Source organism: Manihot esculenta, chromosome 2 (assembly GCF_001659605.2).
Source record: "Manihot esculenta cultivar AM560-2 chromosome 2, M.esculenta_v8, whole genome shotgun sequence".
Classification (NCBI taxonomy): domain Eukaryota; kingdom Viridiplantae; phylum Streptophyta; class Magnoliopsida; order Malpighiales; family Euphorbiaceae; genus Manihot; species Manihot esculenta.
This window is the reverse complement of record NC_035162.2, coordinates 24,734,816-24,761,983: the sequence shown is the minus strand read 5'-3', so window position 1 is coordinate 24,761,983 and position 27,168 is coordinate 24,734,816. Positions and strand designations below refer to the sequence as shown.

Here is a 27,168-nt window from a genome sequence, read left to right as displayed (position 1 = left end):
GAAGAATATAAATTTTGTTGTGTACTTGAGTCCTTTGCTGAATTTTTATGTCTATTCATTTTTATAGCAGAACTATATTTATTATGGGATTTCAGTTAGTGACAATATTGGTGATCTTGGTTACTTCCTCTACCTCCACCACCACTTAATGAGAACAACCCAATCCAATTGTCTCTTGTGAGAGAAAATTCATATAACATCAAACTAACTAACAGGGTTTTTGACTTGTGAATAAAGCCTTGATATGAAATGGGTATCTTTACAAATTCTTGAATTTTGAAATTTCATTGGGAGAGAATTGTTCTTATATTTTATTTTTTTATATTTTGTATGCCTTGTATGTGATTCCCTCACCCTCTCCACTTTATGCTATTGTTGTTTCTTTTAGGGTGGAAAAGAAGAGAGAAGGCTTCGTAAAAAAATGAAAATTATATCCATCAAACATTTTGTATTTCTTCATTCTGCATTAACTTTTTTTAAAAAATATATATATAAATGTGTTAATTAATGGAAAAAAGCACTTTTATAACATCCGTCAATCATATATGGTACATGTAATTGTTAGGAGGCTCATATAATATGATATTTGAATAATTTAGACCTAATTAAAAACTAATAAAAAAAATCACGTGACATTTTCAATTTTTCATCAAAATTGAATTGATTTGATTTCATAGGTAAATATATGATAAATTTTTAAAATTTACTCTAATTATCTTAAATTAAAAATTAAAAATTAAAAATTAAAAATATAAATATAAATTGATTTAAACGTTTGAATAATTTAAGTTAATATTTCATGTTTCTAAAATTTTCCAACTTCAACATTAATCTCCCTTTAAAAGTTTGGGGCAAGCCAATAAGCTAATTCCATCGGTCTAAACTTCCTCTCATCTTCCAATAAATAGTCTACCTTCCCCAGTTCTACTTTCCCTCGAGAATATATTGAAGGTGAGGCTTATTTATTTGGCGAAAAATAACTTACAAATATAATTTTAAAAAAATAATAATTTTCTTTTAAAATATTTGTCAGAAAATTAATTTTTTTATATTCTTTGATTGTAATTTTAAAAATAAAGGATATTAATAAATTTATATAGAATAATATTAATAAAGCTTTCAAATTGTAAAAAAAATCATATTTCTTAAAAATTATTTAATTTTGTTTAACCAAGAAAAATATTTTTTATTGCTTAATTTTTTAGTATTTGAAATGTCAAAAAATTGTAAACAATACAAACATTTTCCAAAAAATAGTCGGAGGTTGAGTGAATAAATTTCTAGTTTTTTTTTTTATTATTATTAATTTCTTGCAAAACAAAGCCTAATAGGGCTGCGCTTATTACAAAATTCATTTTGAACTTTTGAATTTTGTATTTAAAACTAAATACGTATTATTTGTTAATTTAATTACTATTTTAATTCTTGATTTTTTTTCTTATTTTTTTTATTGTAAGTGAAAATAGTAAATAACTTTAATATCTAAAAAAAAATTCTATCAGCTATGAGTTAATTTGGACTCAAAAGTGAATTCAAATTTTTATTTTTTGGGGCTAAAAGCTTGAATTGAAGATATTTTTGACTTTACTACAAAATTGAAAACCTTATTTGGATTTTTAGCCTAAGTTTTCTTTTTCAATCTTTTGTAGCATTTAAACTGGTCAAGACCTTAAAAAATAAACACAAAATGATGGCTGCAAAACTTCTTCTAATTTCACCACCAAGATTATTTGCCATCTGTATTCGCAAAAAGAAGTCTAAAAAGATCTTAAGAATCCATTTGTTTACAAAAAATTAATTTGCTCATCTTCTTTTTTGTGAGAAGGAAATTATTTTCCTTAAACATCATTTAATATTTTCTTAAATTATTTTGAGTTTCACCAAAAATCAGGAAATGGAAAAAATATTTTCGATAAAACAAACAAGACTTAAAATTAGATATTTTTCCAGAAGGTCTTTGACATTACCAGTCTACAACCAATCATCTAAACATGTACAGACAAAGGTCTCAAGCAAGATGATTGTGCTTATTGTGAACCAGTTAGTTCACAAGCTGTTATTTGACATCAGGTATTCTGATACCATAGGTAATACCACATAACTGGAGACACACACATGCCATATTTACAAGATCTTTGCTTACTGATCTTCGCACGGTAAGCACATCCCTGGAATTCCATCATCTTTGTCGTCGTCATCATCTAGTAACCTCCTTGAATGTAAGCGTTCAAGCGGTCCAGCTCCTCCCGGTGCTCAGTCACTACAGCACGGACAACATCTCCAATGGAGACCATGCCGATCATTCCCTTGTCATCAATGACAGGAATGTGCCTGATGCGATTATCTGCACCACCATATTAAAGATTCCAACTTAAAAGTTCTTGCTTCTTACTTTCTACACAAGAATAAATCTCTGAACTAGTGTTTAAAAACATCCTAAAGAAGTAAACAGCAAGTAATAATACCTGTCATCAATTGCATTGCCCGCAGAACTTTAGTGTCCGGAGTGACTGTAATAAGCTTGTTCTGCAGTCACCAATTTATATTTATATATAGATTGATATGAATACTAGATGGAAGCAAACACACCTAAGATAAACCAATAGTAGTGTACCTCTTCAGTCATGATGTCCCCAACCTTTGTAGACTTGGATGATCTTCCCTGGACTATAATCTTCCTCAGGTAATCTGGAATAAAATTAACTATATTATGCCTTGCAACACATTGTTTGGCAGTACATCATCATCCCAAAAGGGAAAAATAAATTCAACAAATGGCACAAGCTCCTGTTGCTTTCTATTAGACTCGAGAACCCAAAATATGTTCTGGGCACAATCAACCTCCTCTAGCCGGAATTTAAATGGACAAGCTTCATTGTACTCTGACATGGGTTTAAAAAATGAAAACAATACTTTTTCCCTTAACAATTTTTTTTTTGGACATCATTCTACTTAAAATGAATAGCTTAAAAACTTGATACTGGTGACCAGAACTACTGTGCAAAGTGTCATAAGAAGAATCACAACTAGCCCAAATTGCTAGCTCAGAGACTTAAACTTGCAAACACTTTTAGAATGCAAATCACGTTCAGCTATAGGCATCAAACTATAGTTGGAAACTAAGAAAATTTCTGTACTAGCCTTATCAAATTGCAATAGGTTCAATCTATGGTCATTGGGCCTCCTAAGAAGATTTACTAAATTCATCTGTGTTCCAAAGGATTTTAATTGCTAGATTTATTGCCAGTAAATGCACAGAATAACAAATTAAATGCAACTACTGAGAAGAAAATATCAAGAACCTTTACATATTATAATTTCTAAATCCATAAAGGTTTATGGTATGTGAAAAAGTTCCACACTGCCCAAATACCTCTTTCTGTGATAATTCCTGCAATTGATTTCTGCTCTCCAGGTTTAACAACCACCAAGGCTCCAACATTGTGATGTGTCATCTACAAGGAAATTGCTCTAATTATGGATGGAGTAGGATGGTTTGCGAGCAAAAGCAATTACAACAACAGCAGCAGCAGCAATAACTTATAGCGAAGCAAAGATGCATACCGACTTGACAGCATCATAAACACTGTCCTCAGTGGTGCACCAAAGCCAAGAGCCATCAGCACCTTTCCCTTTGGCTTTCAAGATGTCAGAAATGGTAGTGCTTTCAAAGCTTTGCTCTTCCATACGGGCAGATGAGACAGACTCAAAACGAGAAAACAAAATAGGCCTCAGTACTGGATTTGCAACACGGAATCGTTGCAAAACAGCATTTTTTACCAAATTTCCATGGGACAAAAATGCATTAACTGCCCCTTGCATTTTTCCTGTAAAACAAGAAATTGATCATATTCAATTAGAGTGACTGCAACATCTCAGGATAAGGAAACGCAAAAATGCCCAAGAATGTGAATAAAAGCCTATGCCCATAATTTTAAATACATATAAAAGAAATGAAATAATAAGGAATAAGGGAGGGCTGACTTCGGATGCAAATTCAAATAAGTCTCAGCAGTCAGCAGTGTACAACAATTGACGAATACATAATCAAATCTTAAAAATCAAAATACTCCACGGTCAATAACTTAAATGGGACACAGAGATCTTAAACTAAACACAAACGCACACGCAGCAGCAGCAAAGATCTAGCAACCCTATATGAGGCTATTTGTCTATCTACCTATTTACCTATTACTAGGAAATAATCAGGGCAAAACCCAGTAATTTCCGATCATCATCAGCACCATAAATGAACAAGAAGTAGAAGTTATCAATCAAATTGTACCTGATTTCCAGGGAGCACCCACAAGATCACCTAGGTGAAGAAGAGGAAGAAGAGAAAGATTTGAACTTTCGGCTGAGGATGAAGAAAGCAAAAGCAACCCTAGATCAGAAATGCCAGTGACAACGAAATATGTATATATATATACACACACATACAGAGAGGGGGAGAGTGATGTGGTGTGCAGCCTATGATATCCATTTTTTGGTTTTGGATAAAATATCACAATCGCAACATAACCTTTATTAATTATTATTAGTAATACTATCAATCAGTCCAATTTAATTACTTTACACCTTGTTTGGAAAAAAATTTTAGGAAAAAAAAGGGAGAGGGAAAATGAAAAACACTTTTTTATTATTTTCTTTAAAAGAATAATTATATGTTTATAAATTTACTATCATACTTTTTTTATTATTTATGTAGAGATATGTGTAAATTTAAAATAAAAAATATATGCCTTCTGTATTTTCTCCACAAATTGGAGAGAAAGCAGCTAAAGGAAAAAATAAAAGTTATTTTTCTTTCTTCCTTTATTTTATTTTTTTTTTCAAAAAAAGAAATTACCTCATTATTTTTCTTAATTATTTTTTTCTTTTATTTTTCACATATCCAAACATAGTGTTAATTTTTTTTTTATCATTCTTGACAAAATTTAAAATCTATATAGGGCATAATACTTTTCATTTGTGCAGGAAAGACTCAAATGTGAAAAATTTTAAATTAAGCATAAGGTGATTGGCAAACATAGTGTTAATGTTTGATAATGTAAAGTTTCTATCTTCACAAAATCCAATTCTCTGCTTATCTGGGCTTATCTTTGGGCTTTGGTTAGCCCATCACATGATCATGGTGACTCACCCATACTAAGTTGCATGCATTTTATATGTTTCAGACGTGTGTTCTTTTCTTATAGTTAAATAAAAGCCAATTGATAAAAAAAAAATTAAATTTTTGAAAAATTTGATGATTTTATTTTAACGTTTTAATTTTACAAATTTAAGCCAAAATTAAAAGTTTTATAAATATTTTATTCTAATTTAAAGTTCCAATTGGAGGGTATGTTTGGAAACAATAGTAGTTCTTTACTTTCTTTCTTCTTTTTAGACACGTCTATGCAGTATTTAACCTCCTTTCTATGTTCACCTCATTCTGCTCCTTCGATAATATTTCATTTTGCAGTTTATTTATTTTGTTAAAAATAATATCAAATACATTTCTTTTCCTTGAACCAAATATAAGCTCATCATTATGCTAGAGGAAGAAATCACAGTTATTAACCTGCAATAACAACACCTAAACGACACTATACCCTCTCATTAATTCATACGATATAAATCATTAAAAATACAATGTATATTTTTCTAATATATGAGGACAGTGAAAGAACCTCCTTCTTAGTTGTTTCGAGTGAATGAAGTCATCAATGCAGCAACTTCATCGTGATCTGGACAACAAATTCTTAGTGCTCTACTCGTTGAAGAAGATGCAACTTGATGACTGATGGGCCATTGGCACCCAGACCGTAGTCAATCTCTTGTAGGAGAGTCAGACCCAAAATCCATCAGAGCCTGCTACGCCAACTGGCCTATTAGCAAGCAACCCAGTCCACAATCGAGCAGACCGGGCTAACTGGGGCCCGGACTCATCAAAGAGGGACCCAGCTCATCTGACGTGATGGGACAGTAGGGGGACAAACCCAACTATACCACGACCCTATCAACACGAGTGCTGAAGGGGAATTAAATGGCCGCCTGACAATGATGAGAAGGCAGGTACATCAGTATGTATGGCTCTGTATGATAGCGACAGATGGCACTGTAGCAGAGTGGCAGTTATGCGTCAGTAGAGAGCAAGGGAAAAAGAAATAAAAGAGGAAGGCGTGAACCATTCAAACTAATCTCACTCGTACATATCAAAACCCTACCTCCTTCTGGATCTTAGATCATCAATTGGCGTCGTCTGTGGGAACGAAGGAGATCTTCTCGTCACTGGAGTTCTTATCCTCATTACACCCACTGAGATCCACATGGCCAATCATGGCGAAAATGGCACCGGAAGCGCCCCAAACAATTTGAGCTCTGCTCGGGAAGAACCGCAGTTCTCATTCTCTAGCTCTATGGTGCCACGAGATGGTGAAAGACCCAAAAATCACCACCTACATCAAAAAGCCATACGGTGAAAGTCGGATAGAGGAAGATATCGATATAAAGAGAAAGAGCAATGCAGGGGTGATTCGCAAATCATGGAAGAAAGGCGTCATAACTGAGTTGCACGGTCACTTCTTTAGCTCAAAGCATTTTCATTACTATGATTAGTTATAAAATTATGATTGTAGATGAAAACCTTGTGTGTATGAGACTGAATATGATAGTATACTAAAGTAGTTTAAAGGCATGAATTTAAAAATGAAAAATATTGAGAAAAGGATTATCTGTTTATGCATGCTGTTGAGAAAAAACTGTAAAATAAATCAAGCATGTAAATTATTATTTAGTGAATCCTTTGAATCACATAAAAAGATAGGGTTGGTCAAAATTAATATTTGCGTTCACTTGTAATATACCATGTGCAAGCTTCTACTTTGCAGAAAAAATGTTAAAAAGAAATGAAGAAGACCCTAGTGAGGTAGGTCACAAAATCAGCTGAGGAGAAGAAGACTCAGTGAGGTAGGTGACCAGTCTCGGAACATAACCGCCGGCACCACAAGACCGGCTGGGAAGATGAAGCTCTCAGTGAGGTAGGTAACTGGTTTTGGAACATGACCGCTGGCACCACAAAACTGGCTGGGAAGATAAACTCTTAGTGAGGTAGGTGACCGATCTCGAAACATGACCGCCGACACCATAAAACTGACTGAGGAGAAGAAGACCCCAGTGAGGTAGGTGACCGGTCTCGGAACATGAACCCTACCTCCTTTTAGATCTCAGATCATCACAACCTCATTGGATTCCCTGAAGAAACCACCACATATATTTTCGAAGAAAGCATATGAAATAGAGAGGTATTAGAGTGTAGGAGAATCTGAAATTTGATTTAGAATGTTTCAATTTAATTTTTTTAATTGAAATAGAAATGATTTATATACTCTATGGTTAAAAAGCAATCATGGTTTACTTATGTATCGCGGAAGGGTTAAATGCTATAGAAAATAAGTCTTAAGAAGAAGGCAAAAGTTAAACAAATTATAATTATTTCCACCAAACTTACGTTTCTTTTACAATAAAAATAGGATCCACTTTTAATAATAAAAAAATCAGTTGTAACTCTAAGTTAGCAATGATACATATCCCAATTGAATTTCAAATTAGAATAAAATCTTTGATAAACTTTCAATGTTGGCTTAAATTATCAAAATTTAAATGTTAAGATAAAGTTGTCGAATCTCATAAATATTTTACTTTTTAAGATCAATTGCCTATAAATAAACTAGTACATTGCCTCTACTTTGTATATTATTAATAATATTACTCTATATATTATAATGACATTAATTTTACTACTATATTGATTAACATATAACAACAATATGAATAATTGATTCTATTGATATATAAAAAGATAAAGCAACAATATAAATTATAAGTATTAGTAAAAAGTTCTTTTAATAACCATATTTGTTATTTTAATATTTTTTTAATAACCATAAATTTGTGTAAAATATCTACGGACATAATTTTATAACAGCAATATGATTACTACATATTAGTGCTACAATATTATAGTTTTAGAAATTTTGTAATCAAATTATAGTGGTTACTGAAAAAATAATTATTAGTAACAATAAATATTATTACTAAAAAATTAAAATTAAACAGTAAACAAAAATTTTACCATCTTTTATTTATTTTTCACAATTTCCAAAGTTATTAATGATAAACCTTTATCCAAAAAAAAAAGTCTGTCTATTTTATTAATTATTTTTGTAATACTGAAATAGATCTGTCACATTAAACGTCTTGAAAATTTTCATATAATATGAAAAGTCAAGAATATAGGCATTGTCATTAATCTTCTGAACAATCTAAAGTGAATCAATTTTCTTTGGGTCAAACTTTTTCTATCCTCCACCATGTTCCTTATGCAAATACACCATAACTTGATCACTGATGTTGAAGGACTTGAAACGCCTATATTTATCAGCTGCAGTTTTATATTTATCATTAGCTTTTGTAAGACATTGTTGTACCTATTTGAAAACATCCACATACTGATTTGCCAAGTTGTTTGTTACTATACTGTTATGAAAACTTGTAGGAAGGGCAATAAGATCAACTGTACGCTGAAATTTTTCTGTACACAACTACAAATGGTGACATCTTTGTAGAGCTGTGGACAAAATTGTTGTATGCAAATTTTACTTGCGCAAGAGCAAGATCCCAAGCAGTTTTCTTACATTGTAGATGCAACGCAGAAGATTACCAAGAGTGCATTTTACCACTTTAGTTTGGCCATTAGTTTGGCCATTAGTTTGAGGATGAGCAGCCTTGTTGTATTAAAGTTCAGTCCCATTCATAAAGTCACCCAAAAGTGAGTTAGCAACTTCACATCTCTATAAGAAGTAATAGTCTTAGAAATGCCATGTAAACGAACAACCTCCTGGAAAAATAGTTTTGCAATATGAGAAGCATCATTAATCTTCTTGCAAGGAATAAAATGCGCCATTTTGGAGAACCTGTCAACAACAATAAAAATAGAATCAAATCTGCATTGAGTACGTGAAAGACCAAGAACAAAATCTATAGACAAGTTGATGTAGAGCAATTAGCCTTGGATGTTATGGAAGACTTAGATCGGGCTTAACTTCTGCTTACGACATCCATTGGAGGCCCGCAATAGTTTTCCGGAAAGGAAATTTTAAGACGAACGACTTTAAAAATGCACCAAGGGTTGTAGGCCTGTCGCAAAGTTTGAGGTCCAAATTTTATCGTTTAGGGGTCAATTTTGCATTTTAATCATTTTTGGAGTTTATTCATAAATTTTTACTTACGATTTTTGCTATTATAAATAGCACTTTTCTTGGCTGTTTGAGGACTTTTGAGTTTTTGAGAATTCTTTAATAAAATTTTAGCTTCTAGCCTTTCTGAATTTCGTCTTAATCAAATGATATTGATTAAAACTCCTGATGGAGTATAAATCGTCCTATTTCAGTAATTGTCCTGTTTCAGTTGGTATCATATTAAAGTTCATCCATGGCCGACAACCAAGAAGTACGACTCGTTGCAATTGAGGCATCCTTGGCAGAATTGAGGGAGATGATCGGACAACTAACCCTACAATGAGGTAACAACCAACCCACCATAGTCGAACGCCCACAGCCAGTTCCAAATCCTGTGGTCGCAAATCCTATGGTTGCAAATTTTGTGGTTGCAAATCCCCAACAAGATTATGGGAGATGTCTCAACTAGCTCGATGAAGAACAAAATTATTACAAAGGTCGAAAGGATTATCATGAATGTTACAAGATAAAGGTAGACCTTCAAAACTTTTATGATTTATTGGATGTAGAATCTGTCCTTGATTATTTAGCTGAGGTTGACCAGTTTTTCAAAGTTATGAACGTGGAAGAGGAATGAAAGGTTCTGATTGTGGCTTATAAATTAAAGGGTGGTGCAGCAACGTGATGAGATTCTGTTCAAAACGAACACTATCAAAAGAGGCTTGAACTTATATGAAATTGGTTGTTGATGAAGCAAATGATTGAACAACGGTTTTTGTCTAGTGATCACGCCCACGTTTTGTGTAATCGATATCATGATCACTGTACACAAGGGAGTCAAAAGGTGGATGAATATACAGAGGATTTTTGAGGTTGCGGGAGAGATGTGATAAATATGAGAACGAAACTCAGTAGGTTACTCATTATCAGAGGGGACTGAATCACAAAATTCATTGTATGATGGGAGTAGCTACGATTTTTACTTTGGCAGATACCATTGAGATGGCAAAAAGAGCAAAAGAACGTGTTGAATGGTAGCCTCGATATCAATCTAATCAAAATTTTAATTACATAAATTTTAGCTTGACAAAAACTTAGCAATATAGAGGTAATTATAGCAAGCAGCCTTCTAGGGTTGCAAATTCTGGCAATTCTCAGCCTACTATGGAAGAAAGGAGAGACAGTAAAGGAAAGATAGTCATCAATACAGTAGACAAAGGAGGCAAAATCAATCATTATCAGAAACCAATCGGAGACATATGCTATTGCTACAGGTAACCTGGACATCGATTGAATAATTATTCAGAATGTAGAGGAGTTAATAATAATTATCAACAGGTTAATATAGTTGAGGAGGTGGTTGAATCTGAAGAGGAAATGGATGAAGATGATGGGTCTATTACTGGTTCTGAAGATGGGGAGGTTACCTATGTGGTGAAGAAAATTTTATGTTCGACGAAACAAGAGGGTGAGAAGCAAAGGAAGAAGATTTTCTAGGCGAAGTATTGAGTGGAAGAAGCAATTTGCAAGCTAATTATAGATAGTTACAGTTGTGAGAATCTGATAAATAAGCAATTGATAGAGAAACTGCAGTTGCCTACACAGCCTCACCCTTCGTCATACAAAGTTGGGTGGATTAAGGAAGGTTCGACAATTGAAGTCAATAGAATCTCCAGCATGCCTATTTCTATCGGTAAATCTTACACTTAATCTGTTAATTATGACGTTGAGAATATAGATTGCTGCGGAATTTTATTAGGTCGTTCTTGGCAGTTTGATATTGATGCATTGCATAAGAGGAAGGAAAATTCATACATGTTTACATGAAATAGGAAGAAGATTACTATTTTGCTTTCTAATTCTGCGAAACATTCTAAAGTGGAAGGAAAAATTATTGTTGTTATTTCTACGGGAGTGCAAAGGTTATCAAGCGTAGTTGAAAAATCTAGAGGCACACTACCTTTATTGGTGAGAGTAAAAGGTGAAGTAGAGGATGCACAATTTTTACCACCACCTATCAAAGAGCTGTTGGAGGAGTTTCCTAGGGTAGTGAAGGAGCCTTCAAAGCTTCCATCTTTGCGAGATATTTAACATCGAATTGATCTCATTCTTGAATACAAATTACCGAATCTGCCTCATTATAAAATGAGTCCAAAGGAGAGTGAGATCCTTCAGGAACAGTTTGAAGAGTTATTGAAGAAGAAATTCATTCGGGAGAGCATTAGTCCTTATAGAGTCCCTGCCTTATTGGTTCCAAAGAAATATGGAACTTAGAGAATGTGTGTGGATAGTAGAGTCATCAATAAGATTACAGTTCAATATCGATTTTCTATTCCTTGCTTGGATGACATGTTAGATCAGTTATTAGGGTCTAAAGTCTTCTCAAAGATCAACTTTAAAAGTGGCTACCACCAAGTTGGAATTAAGGAAGGAGATAAATGGAAGACAACCTTTAAAACTAAAAAATGTTTGTACGAGTGGCTAGTTATGTTGTTTTGTTTGATAAATGCACCTAGCACGTTCATACGACTTATGAACTAATTTTTGTGCCCTTTCTTATGCAAATTTATGGTTATTTCTTTTGATGATATTTTAATTTTTAGTCGCAGTGAAAAAGAACATCTACAGCACATCTATCAAGTCATGACCACCTTACAAAAAAATGAGCTGACTATTAATTTTAAAAAATGCATTTATATATTGAAGTGTGTTCTGTTTCTTGGTTATATTGTTAGTGTAGAAGAGATATATATTGATGAGAAGAAGGTAGAAGCCACTCGGAACTAGCCCATTCCTAAAAATATTTCAGAAGTTTGCAACTTTCATAAATTTACTACTTTTTATCAACGGTTTTATCAGAAATTTTAGAAGTATCATTGCCCCTATCACAGATTGTTTGAAGAAAGAGAGAGTGTAGAAATTTACTTGGACTGGAACTGCCAATAAAAGCTTTGAAGAGATTAAAGATAAGCTTACTTCTGCCCCTAATCTTGCTCTACCTGATTTTGATAAACTATTTGAGATTGAATGTGATGCTTGTGGAGTTGGGATTGGTGATGTGTTATCGCAATCTAGTAGGCCTATTGCCTTCTTTAGTGAGAAATTGAATGATGCTAGAAAGAAGTGGTCTACTTATGAGTAGGAATTGTATGCAGTGTTCCGCGCCTTTAAGACGTGGGAACAATACCCGATTTATTATTCACACAGATCATCAATCTTTGATTCATTTTAAAACTAAAAAACATGTGAGTAAGATGCATGTTCGATGAGCAACTTATTTTGGAGTTTTTTATTATGTCATAAAATATAAGACTAACCATAGTAACAAGGTAGCAGACGCTTTGAGTAGGAGCACGGCTTTGTTGATTACAATTAGTTAGGAGGTCATGGGTTTTGAATTTCTGAAGAATTTATATACTGCAGATGATGATTTTATTGATATATGAGTAAAGGTCCAAGCTCGTCAATCTGCTGATGGATTTTTGATACATAATAGATTTCTTTTTAAAGAGTACAGATTATGCATTTCTCATCCTTTTCTATGTAAAAAAAAATCGATTCGAGAGGTCCACAGTGGAGGTTTGAGTAGTCATATGGGGCGTGATAAGACTATTGCTAGTTTAGAGGAGCGTTTTTATTGACTACAATTGAAAAAAAATATATGTTGGATGGTACAGAAGTGTCCAGTTTGTCAAATTCAAAAGGATCAGCCGTAGAATATGGGCTTATACACTCCATTACCTATTCCAGAATACCCTTGAGAGAACTTGTGATGCGAAGTAATTTGTCTTGAATTTTATAGAAGATTTGGACCGAGTTTAATTTCTGCTTACGACGTCCATTGGAGGACCGCAATAACTTTTCAAAAAATTTCGAGATGAATGACTTTAAAAAATATGACAAGGGCCGCAGGTCTGCCACAAAGTTCGATATCCAAATTCTATCATTTAGGGGTCAATTTTACATTTTAATTATTTTTAGAGTTTTTTCGTAAATATCTGCATAAGGATTTTTGTATTATAAATAATATTTTTTTAGCTATTTGAGAACTTTTGAGTTTTCGAGAATTTTTTAATAAAATTTTAGTTTTTAATATTTCTGAATTTCGTCTTAATCAAATAATATTGATTAAACTTCTTAACAAAGAATAAATCGTTCTATTTCAGTAATTGTTCTGTTTCATTTTTAAAATTAATTATAATTTTATATAATTTTGAAATTCAATTTTATAATGGTATATAATTCAATATATCAATATAATTGGTATTTTTTTAAAATTTTGTATACATTGATTCCACATGATATATAAAATTTCCTTTAAAAAAATGAATTATCTATGGTAGAAACAAAATATGAGAACTTATTCAAAATGTAAAGGATAGGGGGACAAACTTCAAAGTCTCTTAATGTTTCTTAAATCTAACCTTTTTAAAACTTTAAATTACAATAATAATCCTCCAAACTGATTCTAGATAAGAGAAGAAATTTGAAATAATTAATATTGATATATAATTGAGGAATAAATTTGAATTTATTGCGGAAGTAAAATTAATGTCTAGTAAAACAAATATTGCTTCTACAAAGAATTTATTAAATGCCCACAATTCCTATTGGCACTGTATTCTTTTATGTATCACTAATATCAATTATTTATAATACTGCAATATAAAATTAAAATTAGTGTCACTATAAATAATAATAGATAATAATTAAATATTAATTTTTATTATCCTTATATCTTTTTATATATCAGAAGTAATAATTATTTATATTGATATTATATATTAATTTTTATAATAATAAATTAAATCGTTATATCTTTTTATATATCATCAATTTTTTAATATTTAATCCTCTAAAGTTTTTTAAATTCAAAATTTATCTAAACTTGCCATGTTCGTTAAATGTTTATTGATAGGTGTCTTCTAGAAAAAGGGTAATTATCTTAGGGACACTAATTATGCCCATGTCTTTGGGTTGCTCTAGTCCTTTAAGGATACATGAACATCCAAAGCTGGGCCATGCGTCTCACTTTTTATAGTGATGTGAACTAGATTTGAATGCTTCCAAGTCGTCTTCTATTCTCTTTAGGTTCCTAGGTTGTCAATTTGAGTGATGGATGTGCAGTATGCGTGTACTCTGGTTACCATCCTTAGCCTTGTCTTCCATGGAATACAACTCTAAGACTTCCTCCCTAGCTGCACAGATGATGGCATTTTCCTTTGGATGGCAGATCCTTCTCTTGGGTCGGATCCAAATTAATACCTATGGTTTCTTTTTAGGCCTTGGGTCTTTGATTTTGATTTGGGCTAAAGACATTATAAGACTCTTTATTTCATTTGGATCCTTCTTGTATTGTGTTTAGGAGCCTCTTTTCCCATCAATGAATGGATTATGTTGGAAAAACCTCTACTAAAATTTCGCCAGAGTTTACTTGAAAATTGGACATTTTCTACTTTTCAAAGACAAGAAATTGAGCCCACATAATTATTACATATACCTCCTTTAACGGTATATTATATTCATTTTTCCTTCTTTCCTTTCTCTTTTTTTTTCAAATGAATTGGTATCTTGATTAATTTTGTAAGAATTCATTTGAAATCTTCCTTATAAAATAAATCATGTCAAATAAAAAAATAAAGAAAAAAACAAATTACAAAAGGTCGATTTGGTATTATTGTATTCTATTTCCTCTTATTTACGAAGTCTCAACATGTTGTGGAGTATTATTTCTTCATATACAAGATATACATAAAGTTATCTATATAATTCATGATTTAAACATGTAATGGAGGTGTGCGGTTTCGGCTCTAATACTGATTTTTTGTAGGAATCAGAATCGGAACTAAAAATCGATTCCTTGAATTTTTTGAAACCAAAACCAAATTTTGATATGATTTCAGTATGATTTCATGCATTAATTGTTCCGATTCAGTTTTTATATCGGTTATTTTTTTATTTTAATTTCAGCATAATTTTTAATTTTTATAATAAAATTTAAATTCAAACAAAATAATTAAATACTTTTAACATTATACTAATATTATTTATATTAAATTAACAAGATTCACATTCCAATTTTAAAATAATATCAAATATCTACTGTATTATATAATATTTTTATCTAAAATCTATGAAGACACTAAATAACAAAACATAATAGTCTTTCTACTACAATTTTCAGACACTTAAAAGAAGAAGAAGAAAAAAAAAAATTTCCTCACTTTCAAAAATTTTGTTGCAATATTTCCAAAAATATAAATCTCAAAAACGAGTTTTATCATTTTTCTGATATATTACAAATGTATTTAGTTTTTTTTTTATAATTTATTTATAACAAAATTACGTAATTTAAAATAAAACTATGTAATATTTAGTTTAGCTTAATAATATTTATTTAAATAGTTATAAATATTTTAGTTTAATTTATTTATAATTTTATCTAATAATATTTTATTATTATATAATATAATTAATATATATATATATATATGAATAATAATAACAATTATAATTATATATATATATATATATATATATATATATATATATATATATATATATAAAATTGATTTTAGTAATTTATATTCTATTAATATAATTTTAAGAATAGTGTATCATATAATTTATTTAAATAAAATAAAGTATAATTAAATTAGTTGAATTATACTCTTATAAATTTTTAATAATTCACTAATGATTAAAATCTTATAAATTTTTAATAATTGACTAGCGATTAAAATATTATCGCTACTGATAACAACTATAAATACTTATATACATATATAAATTTATATATAATTATTTTAATAATTTATATTCTATTAGTATAATTCTATTAACACTGATGTAGTGTTTAGTTAAGTTTGAAAATTCATTAATAGTGATTAATAAATTGGATTAATTAATTAAATTAATGAAAGTGTAATTAATTATAATTAAATAATTAATTGATAAATTAAGTAAAAAGAATTCAATTTAATTCATTAAATGAAAAATTAATACATGTATACAATAAATGTGATATTCACTCTAGCAAAAAAAGATTGACACATGGTTGAGGGAGAATTTGGGGTTTACTTAGAGTTATGGGGTTGAGGCTTAGGTATTTAGTGTGGAAGACCACTTCCTCCCTTTTAGAAAAATTGAGAGCTCCATCTCTTCTCTATTTTCTTCCTCTCCATCTTATTCTTCCTTGGCTGAGAGAAATTATTTTTCTGATGTTGATAGGAGTTAAGTGTTAACTCAAATGACTCATTCCACTTAACTTATGAGAAAACCACCGTTTTCCTATATTTGGCTAAGCTCAATATATAATTTTTCAATTCTTTTCTCCTTTCTTTCGCATGCTTTCTCTTTCATATGCTTTCTCTAATAGTTAACATAATATCAAAGCTATCATCACTTGTGTAACTCTGAAATTGAAACTTCATCTGAGTTTCCATAAAATACTATAAACTCCTAAATAATCATGTTTTTTGTTTATGTAGATGACCTGTTAATTTTTGCTTCTGATGTTGATATCATAACTGAGGTGAAAAATTTTATTCATGCTGCATTCACCATTAAAGTTATGGGGCATGCCAGATACTTCCTTGGAGTCAAATTGGCTAGATCTGAAAAGGATTTTTTCCTTAACTAGAGAAAATACACTCTGGATATCCTCAAAGATGTAGGCCTATTGGAAACTAAACCTAATGAATATCTAATGATCAAAAACCTCAAGCTGGATGCATACACGGGTCTTGTACTCCCTAAACCAGAAAGATAGAGGGGGCTCGTAGGTAGGTTACTCTACCGTAATTTAATAAGACCATATATCAAGCAGGCTATTCAAGTATTGAGTCAATTTCTCTAACAGCCTTGCATGCCACACTGAATGACTGCTATTCACTTGCTTAAATACCTTAAAGGAGTTCCAGCCAAAGGACTTTTTTTATGGCCAAAACAGTTGCATTGTACGAGCATACTCAGATGCAGATTGGGCAAATTGCCTTATGACTCGCAAATCTCTTATTGGGTACTGTGTTTTTCTTGGTTCAACTCTCATCTCTTGAAAATAAAAAAAATAAACCACCATAAGCAGGTCTTCAGCTGAAGCAAAGTACAGGAGCATGGCTTCGATGGTTTGTGAGCTACAATGGATCTCTTACTTACTCAAAGATTTGCATGTCCCTCTTCCTCTCCCTATCCCTCTTCATCGTGATGGCAACAATACATATATTCAAAAATTCAATCTTAGCATATCGAAATCGACTGTCATGTGGTTGGATAACAAGTTCAAGTAAGTTTCATCCTTATCACTCCTGTACCTCTACCTGCCAAACATTAGTTGGTAGATCTTTTTACCAAGCCTCTATCCTCTCCCTCATTCTTCCAATTTTTGTCTAAGATGGGATTTGTCAATATTGACCCATCTCCATCTTGCGGAGCTGTAACACGTGAGAATAAGTTATACAGATAACTGGCAGGAAAAGAAAATTGTAAACAGTAGATGAGTTGGCAACATTTGATTGGTAAAGTTAGTTAGAATTTTGTGTATATTAACTCTTTCACCTAAAAAGCTCAATATATAATTTTTCCATTCTTTTCCATGCTTTCTCTAATAATTAACAAAGTCCCATAGTTATTAATATAAAATATTGATTTTCAAATAAATATTTAATAAATTATAATTACTTTCGAGATTTTAATTTTAAATTATTTTTATTCTGTAATTAATGTACTTTAAAAATATTTTTTATTTTATAAATAAAAGTTGATTTTACATATTAATAATACAAATTAAAAAATTAAAAGCAGTTTTGGTTTTAGTTGACTTAATGAATTAATAAATTCCAAAATCTAACATTATGTATTGATATAAACGAAATTTTAATTTGACCCTTCAATTTTGAAGGCCTAGCTCTGTGGAAGCTTTCAATTTCGTTTGGTGATATATTTCTCCGAGAAGTCTTGACCACAAAATTTTACTTTTCCTTCAATTATCTTGCGCGCTATTTCTATTATTAGCTTAGATTTGTATCAGACTTCATTATAGAAAAAGAAAATCTCATATTTGGCAAATGGAAAATGAACTCAACAATCGTCTGGTTTTCTGAATTGATGCCGAGGAAGGCTAGTAATGGGCTGTGAAGGCAATGAAGAAGGCGATGGTGGTTGAGAGAAGGGAAATTGTTTTCTGGGCATTTATTATTTATTATGGATCTGTAAATTGTTAGTATTAGGATCTATAATTATTTAACGCTCTATTTGCTCTAAAAGAGCAGTGATAGAAATTTTCATCATATCACTAGAAAATCAACAAGTATGATTATTTATATTTCTTTACTCAGCAAATAATCACCAAGTCATTCACAGATATTAACCTGTGTAAAAGTAATAATTAACGACGTCAAACAGACAGATGGCCAAATTTCACGGGGCATGTAGGAAACATATTTCTTCAGAGGTCATTTTCCTCGAAAATGTCTTAATCCTCAAGACTTTTCGTTGTACTATCACCACGGAGTGGCAAATATTTATTTAATTTTTCATAAATTTTCAGGATTTTTTTTTATTAAAAAGATAACAAATCCAAAAATTTTAAAATTTTCATCCCAAATAAAGTCTCATGTAATAAAATAATTTAATTTAATTTTTCAATAATTTAGTTTTAACTTTATTTCAAATTTAACATTTATATATTTTCCTTAAAAAATAAGAAAAAAAATTGAAATATTATATTGATGCTTTGCAATAAATTTTTTAATAAAAACGATTTGTATATATTTGACTTGAAAAATATAGAATTGAAAATGTCAAAGTAATAATTTTGTTCCAAGTCTAGCATTTTTAACGTATATAAACGAGAAACTTATGACGTTTTTGACTCTGTCTTTTGTACTTTATTAATTATTTTACTATTTCATTTCTTTTTTATTTATTTATTTTTATACAGCTTCTTTAATAAATATCAATAAAGAATTGACAAGTCCTACCTCTGCTGCTCAACATTGAGTCCATCCGTTTTACGAATCCAAACTCCGCTTCAGCTATGGCTTCTTCTCTTGCTTGTCTTCTCTTCTCTTTGTTTTTGCTTCCATATTCATTGCTCGCTCAAAGTACAGATAATGTAGTGGTGGGAAGATCACTCACTGCAGGTGATAATGGAGCACAACCATGGATTTCACCTTCAGGTGATTTTGCTTTTGGGTTTCACCAGCTTGAGAAAAAAGATCTTTACTTGCCTGCTATATGGTATAACAAAATTCCCACCAAAACCATAGTCTGGTATGCAACTACTGAATATGAACCTGCAGTTGCACCACCAAGATCCAAGCTAGAGCTCACTGCTGATCGAGGGCTTGTTCTTACTAGCCCTCAAGGCGCAGAGATCTGGAAATCTGGTATCAATTTGGGAGAAGCTGCTAATGGTTTCATGAATGATACAGGAAACTTCATATTATCAAATTCAGGTTCTGAAATTTTATGGGAGAGCTTTGATTATCCAACTGATACATTGTTGCCTGGACAGACACTGGAGAGGGGTGGCCAAATACTGTCTTCTAGACTGACAGAGACCAACTTCTCCCGGGGAAGGTTTCAGTTTCGTTTGATTCCAGATGGGAATGCTGTGCTTAATACCAACAATTTGCCCACTGGTTATACATATGAAGCCTATTTCTGGAGCAATACTGTAGATTCTAACATATCAAACGCTGGGTTGCGAGTGGAATTCAATGATTCAGGTTACTTGTATGTATTGCGAGCAAGCGGTAAACGAGTGCTCCTCACTCAAGGAAGAGTTGTCTCAGCTGCAGAAAATTATCACAGAGTAACTCTCAATTTTGATGGGGTCTTCGTACAGTATTCGCACCCCAAGGATTCCACTGGCAATGGAGGAGATTGGTCTGTTATTCGTGCGATGCCAGATAATATCTGTACTGGCATTAACGGAAAAGAAGGAACTGGGCCTTGTGGCTTTAATGGTGTCTGCCAACTGGGCACTGATCAGAGGCCAATTTGTAGCTGCCCAGAAAGATTTTCCTTAATTGATCCAAATGATGCTCATGGAGGCTGCAGACCCGATTTTTATTCTCAATTTTGTGAAGAAGATGTGTCTAATTTCCCGGAAGATTTTGATTACTTGGAGCTAGAAAACACTGATTGGCCAACTTCTGACTATGAGAGGTATACGCCTTATAATGTGGAAGAGTGTCGGAAAGCTTGTAGTGAAGATTGCTTCTGCAACGTAATTGTGTTTAGAGAAGGAAACTGCTGGAAGAAGAAGCTGCCGCTTTCAAATGGTAGGCGAGATGGAGATGTTAATGGAAAGGCATTTATAAAAATAAGAAAGGGTAATTATACAATAAGAGGAGGTCCTTCTCTATCACCCAATGAAAAGAAGAACAAGGATAGTTTGGTCCTTATGTTTTCTGTGCTCTTAGGAAGCTCTGTGCTCATCAACATTGTATTGAGCTTTTATCATTTGTTCCTCGTCCACCTCAAAAAATCCAAAAGGATCCCTCAAGTTGCAGAAACAGCTGCAGAATCCAATTTGAGGTGCTTTACCTACAAGGAGCTCTTTATGGCAACAAATGGCTTCAAAGAAGTTGTAGGAAGGGGAGCTTTTGGCGTTGTTTATAAAGGGATAGTAGAAATGGGTACTAAAGTTCCAGTTGCTATCAAGAAATTGGACAAAATAGTTGAAGAAGGTGAGAAAGAATTCAAGACTGAAGTTAAAGTGATTGGCCAAACACACCACAAGAATCTAGTCCAGCTTGTAGGATTTTGTGATGAGGGACAACATCGGTTATTAGTGTACGAGTTCATGATCAATGGAACGCTGGCAAACTTCCTTTTTACAAAGGCAAAACTCAATTGGAATCAGAGAACCCATATAGCATGTGGAATTGCTAGAGGACTTGTATATCTACATGAAGAGTGTAGCACTCAAATTATCCATTGCGATATCAAGCCTCAAAATATTTTGCTAGATGACTATTACAATGCCAAGATTTCGGATTTTGGATTGGCAAAGCTTTTGTTGTTGGAACAGAGCCAAACGTTTACTGCTATCAGAGGAACCAAAGGATATGTTGCACCAGAATGGTTCAGGAACATGGCTGTCACAGTAAAGGCCGATGTGTACAGCTTTGGAGTCTTATTGTTGGAGATAATTTGCGGTCGGAAGTGTGTGGATACAGAAGTTAGTGTAGAGAGAGAACTTCTAATGGACTGGGCTTATGATTGCTACCAAGAAGGAACAATAACTGATTTGGTTGAAGATGATGAGGAAGCCATGACTGATATGAAGAAGCTTGAGAGGTTTGTGATGGTTGCGATTTGGTGCATTCAGGAAGATCCTGCTTTAAGACCAACCATGAAAATGGCTGTCCTGATGCTTGAAGGTATTGTTCAAGTTACTCCTCCGCCGTGTCCTTGTCCATTTAGCACGGTGGTTAGTTGAAAATTCATCCCTTCAGACTCTAAGAGCAAGTTCTAGCATATTGAGATTTTTTTTTTTTTTGAAAGTATAGCATATTGAGATTTAATTACCTTTATTTTCCTTTCTAGTTTAAGAAAATTTGCGTTCATTACGGAGGTTGTTATTGTTGTTAAATTCAAATGAATTACCAAATACAAAATAATCATTAACAATCATTATTATATTTTTAATACAAAAATTGTGATAGAAAAATTTTATCTAGATTTAATTTACTAGATCCGTATAATTGAACAATACTTTCTTTCTCTTCGAATTAATTGTGTTAGAATGTTTCTCTCTGTATCTAAACTGATTTGGTGAAACTCTCTTTTCTGTTTAACAAGTCAAAATTTGAAGGAGAAATTAATGTTTGTTTCGCTGTTTGGCTTGCTAGTCATGTTGAAAATTTGAGTGTCTCCTTTTTATTTATTTATATATATATATATAATTGAGTTTTAAAATAAGTTACGGAAAGATTGGTAAATGATCTGTTTAGATTTATACAGTTATCTCAAGTGATATTTTTAAATTTATATATTTATTGTTCTAATGTGAATAATTACATATAATTTATTAAAATTATTATAAAAAATTAATTATGATAAAGTATAAAACAATTAAAGAATTAATAGAACAAATTGTATAAAATATTATCAGCTAAAATTTTATTCAATTTAAATAATTTATAGAAAAAATAAATAGACATAAATAATTAAAATATAATAAAAAAATAAAATAGTGTTTCTAATACATTAAATCAAATGTTATAAATTTTGAATATCAAACCTAAATTATTATAATTTATTCAATATAAACCCCCCCCCCCCCCCCCGATACAATCTATATTCCATGTAATTTTTCACACATTCTATTTTCAAATGGCTTGTGTTTTAAAGTTTTTTTCTTATTGTTCTCCTAACATCTAGTATGAGATGTATAACTCAACCTTTTGAATAGATAGAAGTTAAGAGGAAAATCATATGTTGGGATTTTTTGATTTAAATAATTCTCATGTTATCATTAGTATCTACCATTATTGAAATTTAGTAAATTTTATTTTGCTAAAAATATAATTTTTTAAATGAAATTTGTTATTAGATATTAATAATATATGATAGTAAGTACTAAAATTTTAATCTTCTTTGATGCAATTAAATTTGCTGATGCATGACTTTGTATTTATAATTAATATTTGAGGTCTTTACATTTTTTATCCTAAAATTGAAAATCATGCATATTAGTTGAATTTCTAATTCTCTTTTCTACCATTATCTTACGACAATAAGAAGAGATCACAAAGAATACAATTGTTTATAGAAAGAAAGCGCATCCAACACCAAACCCCATTCTCATTTCCGGTTCAAATTTAAATACATCAACAACATCATATTTAACATATTTCATGTGAAATACATATAAAATAAACATTGTGCACATAATAAATCTTAAGCAGAATATATAATTTGGATTTTTATTTTTATGTCCTAACTTTGTTACTATTAATTTTTGGCATTTTATTTTTATAAAAATATGACTGATCTTACATAATATTCATCCAAAATAAGTTATGAGTTATCATCACAAAACAGGGGCCACGTGGCAAGAATCCGACAAGTGGGAAACACAATCCCGCCTAAGGAAAGGGAGATCCGAACACTTTAACACCCGGATTACCGTCATGACTCACCCTTTCTTGATAGGTCGGGTCTTGACACAAAGTTACTGTTATCAAGCGCACTCTCGTCTCTCCTGAGATTGCGGGATTAGTAATTTATTAGCTGGCAATGTTCCTTATCAAGTAGCCGGCCATATTATTGCTGAATTTTTAAGACATGTTATGTTAGCTTCATTTTCTTGCACTATAAAACAGGAGCAATTGCAAGGACAGAGGTACGCTATCTCTAATACTACTCAAACTCCAAGTAGTCTATTACTTTCTCTATATTCTTCAGGATAATGACTTGAGCGTCGGAGTGGCTGCCGTGGGCACCCACCATGGTCTCACACTTCCTCTCTTGCAGGTTCTAGCCAATCACAATACAGCTCCATTCTGCTTACGTCATTAATCTAATCTCAGCAATATCATTTGGTTTCGTTGCTGAAAAATCCATTAAACCCTATTTTGGATTACAATCAGTTCCCTATCATTTTTTCTCATTCGAAATGGCCAGAAGCCCTACAACTATTGACAATATAGTTACCAACGAGGGAGTCATTATTTCCTCTATCCCAGATAATCAGGAGAACATGCCTCCATTGATCAACGAAGCAGACCTTAATTATTTAAACAACCAGATACTCCAGTATATCCAAGGTTGCAGGCTACTCTCGGACGGTATAAGACTCGGGAAGAGGCGTCTAAGATGGACCCTGTAAAAAGGTATGAAGTCTCTATAGACACCCCAAGAGCCCAGACGAAAGAGGTCAAATTGCAGCATAAAGGTAAGTTCGAATTCGAAGATGAATAAGATAAGGCTCCGAAGGGAGTGGATTGGAAGATAGTACAGGCCGTACAAAGATACCAAAAAGAATAGGAAGAGGATTTCAATTTAGATGGGGTCTCGCCTCTTTCGGAAGAAATACTAGCGGAAACTTTTTTCGCCAAGTTTAAGTTGTCCAGTTTAGAAAAGTATGATGGAATGGCAGACCCCCGAATTCATCTAGCTATTTTTAGGATGACCATGCAACTTTAAAATGTAAATGATTTTTTATTATGCCGAGTGTTCCCGTTAAAACTTATAGGTTTGGCTCAAAAATAGTATCAACGCCTAAGTCCATGTCTAATCCAAAACTTTACATAGTGATATTCAAATCCAGATTTATCACTTGCATACCTCTCAAAAAGCTTTTCTCGAACCTGCAGAAGATTCATTAAGAAGAGGGTGAGTTTTTAAGGAGTTTTATTTCTCGTTTCGATATTGAAGCCATACAGAGGGAAGAGTTTAATCATGAGATAGCATGTGAGGTGTTGAAGAAAGGAACTCATAATGTCAAGTTCATGGATTTCTTAATAAAAAATCTAGTCGCGACATACCAACAGCTAATAGATAAGGCCCAGAAGTATATCAAGTTGGATGATAAGATTCAAATACTAAAAGAAGACAAGAAGGAAAGTTAGAAGCTAAGTCAAAGTCCGAGAGATGAGCTCATGAAGGGAATCACAGGAGCTACCCATCTCGCGAAAGAAGGACGAACAGAGTAAGTATAAGAATTATACCCCTCTATGAAACAACCCGATCCAAATTGGCCCAAATAACTTTTGGACCCACTTTCCACTTGGCTCAAAATGGTTAATCCAAGTTATTTAGTAGTTTCGTGCTAGCTATTATATACAATTCGGAATTGCCGTAATCCGTCGATGTGGGATTGAATCCTAAGCAAGTAACTGACCATTACACTTGGTCCTGCTAAATTTGTGACGTCCTCATCGTAACTGAATTAGATACAATTGTAAACTAGGATCAGATCCTCGGGTATTCAGTTTGCTAGTACCTCGGGCGGCTCTATCTTGTCTCACACGAGTAGCCCTTTCCTCGCAAGTCCACTAGCTCCGCACAATTTGTCTGACCCATGGTGGCTCTGATACCAATTAAAACAGCACGGTCCAAACTGACCCAAATTACTTTTGAACCCACTTTTCACTTGATCCAAAATGGTTAACCCAATTTATTTAGTAGTTTTGTGCTAGCTATTATATACAATTCGGAATTGCCATAATCCGTCAATGTGGGATTGAATCCCAAGTAGGCAGCTGACTGTTACACGCTAAGTGACTCACGAACTCGTATCTTGATGTGGATCAGGAAGAATGATAAAGAAATCAGGTGGCCGCCCAAGCTCAATCCAGAGAAGGTGGAAAAATAGGACAGGACCAAGTATTGTTACTTACATAAAGATTATGGTCACACAATGAAAGAATGTCGACAATTAAAGAACGAGATTGAGAGACTCGTAAATGGCACCTGTAATACCTGGCTAGACTCCGGCATCGGAATTCCTACTGTCCGGCAAAATCTCGGATGTCAGAATTCTCTAGAAGGGTAAGAATATGTTTTTCTAAAATGTTTTTACATGTTTTCAAGGTTTTAAGTATGAAAGAAATTGAGTTTTGAAAGAAAAACACCATGGAGGAAAATCCAGGTTCGGCCGCCGAACCTCATGTTCGGCCGCCGAACCTCATGTTCGGCCGCCGAACTTGGTGGAGTTTTGAAGTCATCTTTGGCTTCCGAAGGTGGTCTGGCCAGCCACCTATAAAAGGCCCCATGTCCAAAAATGGGCGAGCTTTCTCCTCCATTTTCGGGCAAAGGTGAGTTCATGCCCTCCCATGGTTGGTTTTGAGGTTTTCCTTCAAATCCTTCAAGTTTCTAACAAGTTTTAACTTGGTTTTGAAGATTTTGAGCTCAAACTGAAGTTGTGAAGCTTGGAGACCTCCGGAACTCATTTTCTCCAAATCTCCAAGTTGGGTCACGCATTCTCTCGATCTTCAAGAGGTAAGCGTCGATCCTCACGTCTTTGATGTTTTGAGCATATTTTAAGGGGTTTTAAGGGGGTATTGATGCATGATTAGGCTAGTTGTTAAATGTTAGGGTTTTTATGGGTTAAGTATGAAATGCATGATTATTGTGTTGCTATGTGATGTTTGTTGAGGTATAGGATAGTTTGAGACCCCTATATGCTTATGAATGTGTTTATGCATGTTTAGGAGTGTTGTGTTTGAGTTTGGAAGGTTTGGTAGGCATGAATGTGCATAAGGGCTGAGTTCTGCCACTTCTAGAAGAACTCAGGTTCGACAGCCGAAGGCACTTTCGGCCGCCGAACCTGCCTGTGGAGGCAAGCTTTTGGCTGCCAAATCCTGCCCCCGAAAGTTGGACTTTCGGCTCTGGAGGGGAGTTTCGGCCGCTGAAGGTGCCGTCGAAGATGCATGAGTTTCGTCTCTGGAAGGGACTTTTGGCCGCCGAAGGTGCTGCCGAAAGTGGCTGAGTTTCGGCTCTTGAGGGACTTTCGGCCGCCGAACCTGCCGCCGAAAGTGCCCTGTCCAGCCTTCCTTTGCATGCTTTCTATGATTGTTTTGTGATGTTTTAGAGAGTTTTTGGGGAGTTGTTTAGAGTCATGTTAGCGTATGTTTGGTCCCTCATTTTGACTCCACCTGTGTAGGTTCGGACCCGAGGAACCGAGGACCCCAGCAGTGAGTTAGCTATTTCAGAGTCAGCCTGAGGTGAGTAGAATGAATCTTTATGTTTCAAAGCAAACTAAATTTGAGCATGTTCATGCATCACGAATGCCATGAGATATATTAGGGTGTTTGCATTAGAATTCACGAATATGTTGCATTGTATACTTTGATGTTGATGTGGATGGATGTTGGATGACCCATTAGTCCTCGATATAATGTGATGATGATATAATGTGGAAGTCCGGTTGACCCATTCTACGTCCCGGCATAATGTAAGAGAAAGTCTGGTTGACCCATTCTACGTC

General features: G+C 33.0%; 2 protein-coding genes across 2 annotated transcripts; one reads left to right on the top strand and one right to left on the bottom strand.

Annotated features, from left to right (window-relative positions):
• Window positions 1-1,906: 1,906 nt before the first annotated feature.
• On the bottom strand, window positions 1,907-4,461 carry LOC110604098 (CBS domain-containing protein CBSX3, mitochondrial). The gene is made up of 6 exons (XM_021742197.2): window positions 4,286-4,461; window positions 3,565-3,827; window positions 3,374-3,455; window positions 2,615-2,688; window positions 2,466-2,526; window positions 1,907-2,344 (listed from the first exon to the last, which is right to left on the bottom strand). Exons 2-6 carry the CDS (start codon window positions 3,820-3,822, stop codon window positions 2,202-2,204), a joined length of 618 nt encoding a protein of 205 aa, XP_021597889.1. The 5' UTR covers window positions 3,823-3,827; window positions 4,286-4,461; the 3' UTR covers window positions 1,907-2,201.
• A 14,729-nt stretch (window positions 4,462-19,190) lies between these two features.
• On the top strand, window positions 19,191-21,726 carry LOC110607375 (G-type lectin S-receptor-like serine/threonine-protein kinase RLK1). The gene has a single exon (XM_021746477.2). The coding sequence runs from the start codon at window positions 19,258-19,260 to the stop codon at window positions 21,670-21,672; it is 2,415 nt and encodes an 804-aa protein (XP_021602169.1). The 5' UTR covers window positions 19,191-19,257; the 3' UTR covers window positions 21,673-21,726.
• Window positions 21,727-27,168: the final 5,442 nt, after the last annotated feature.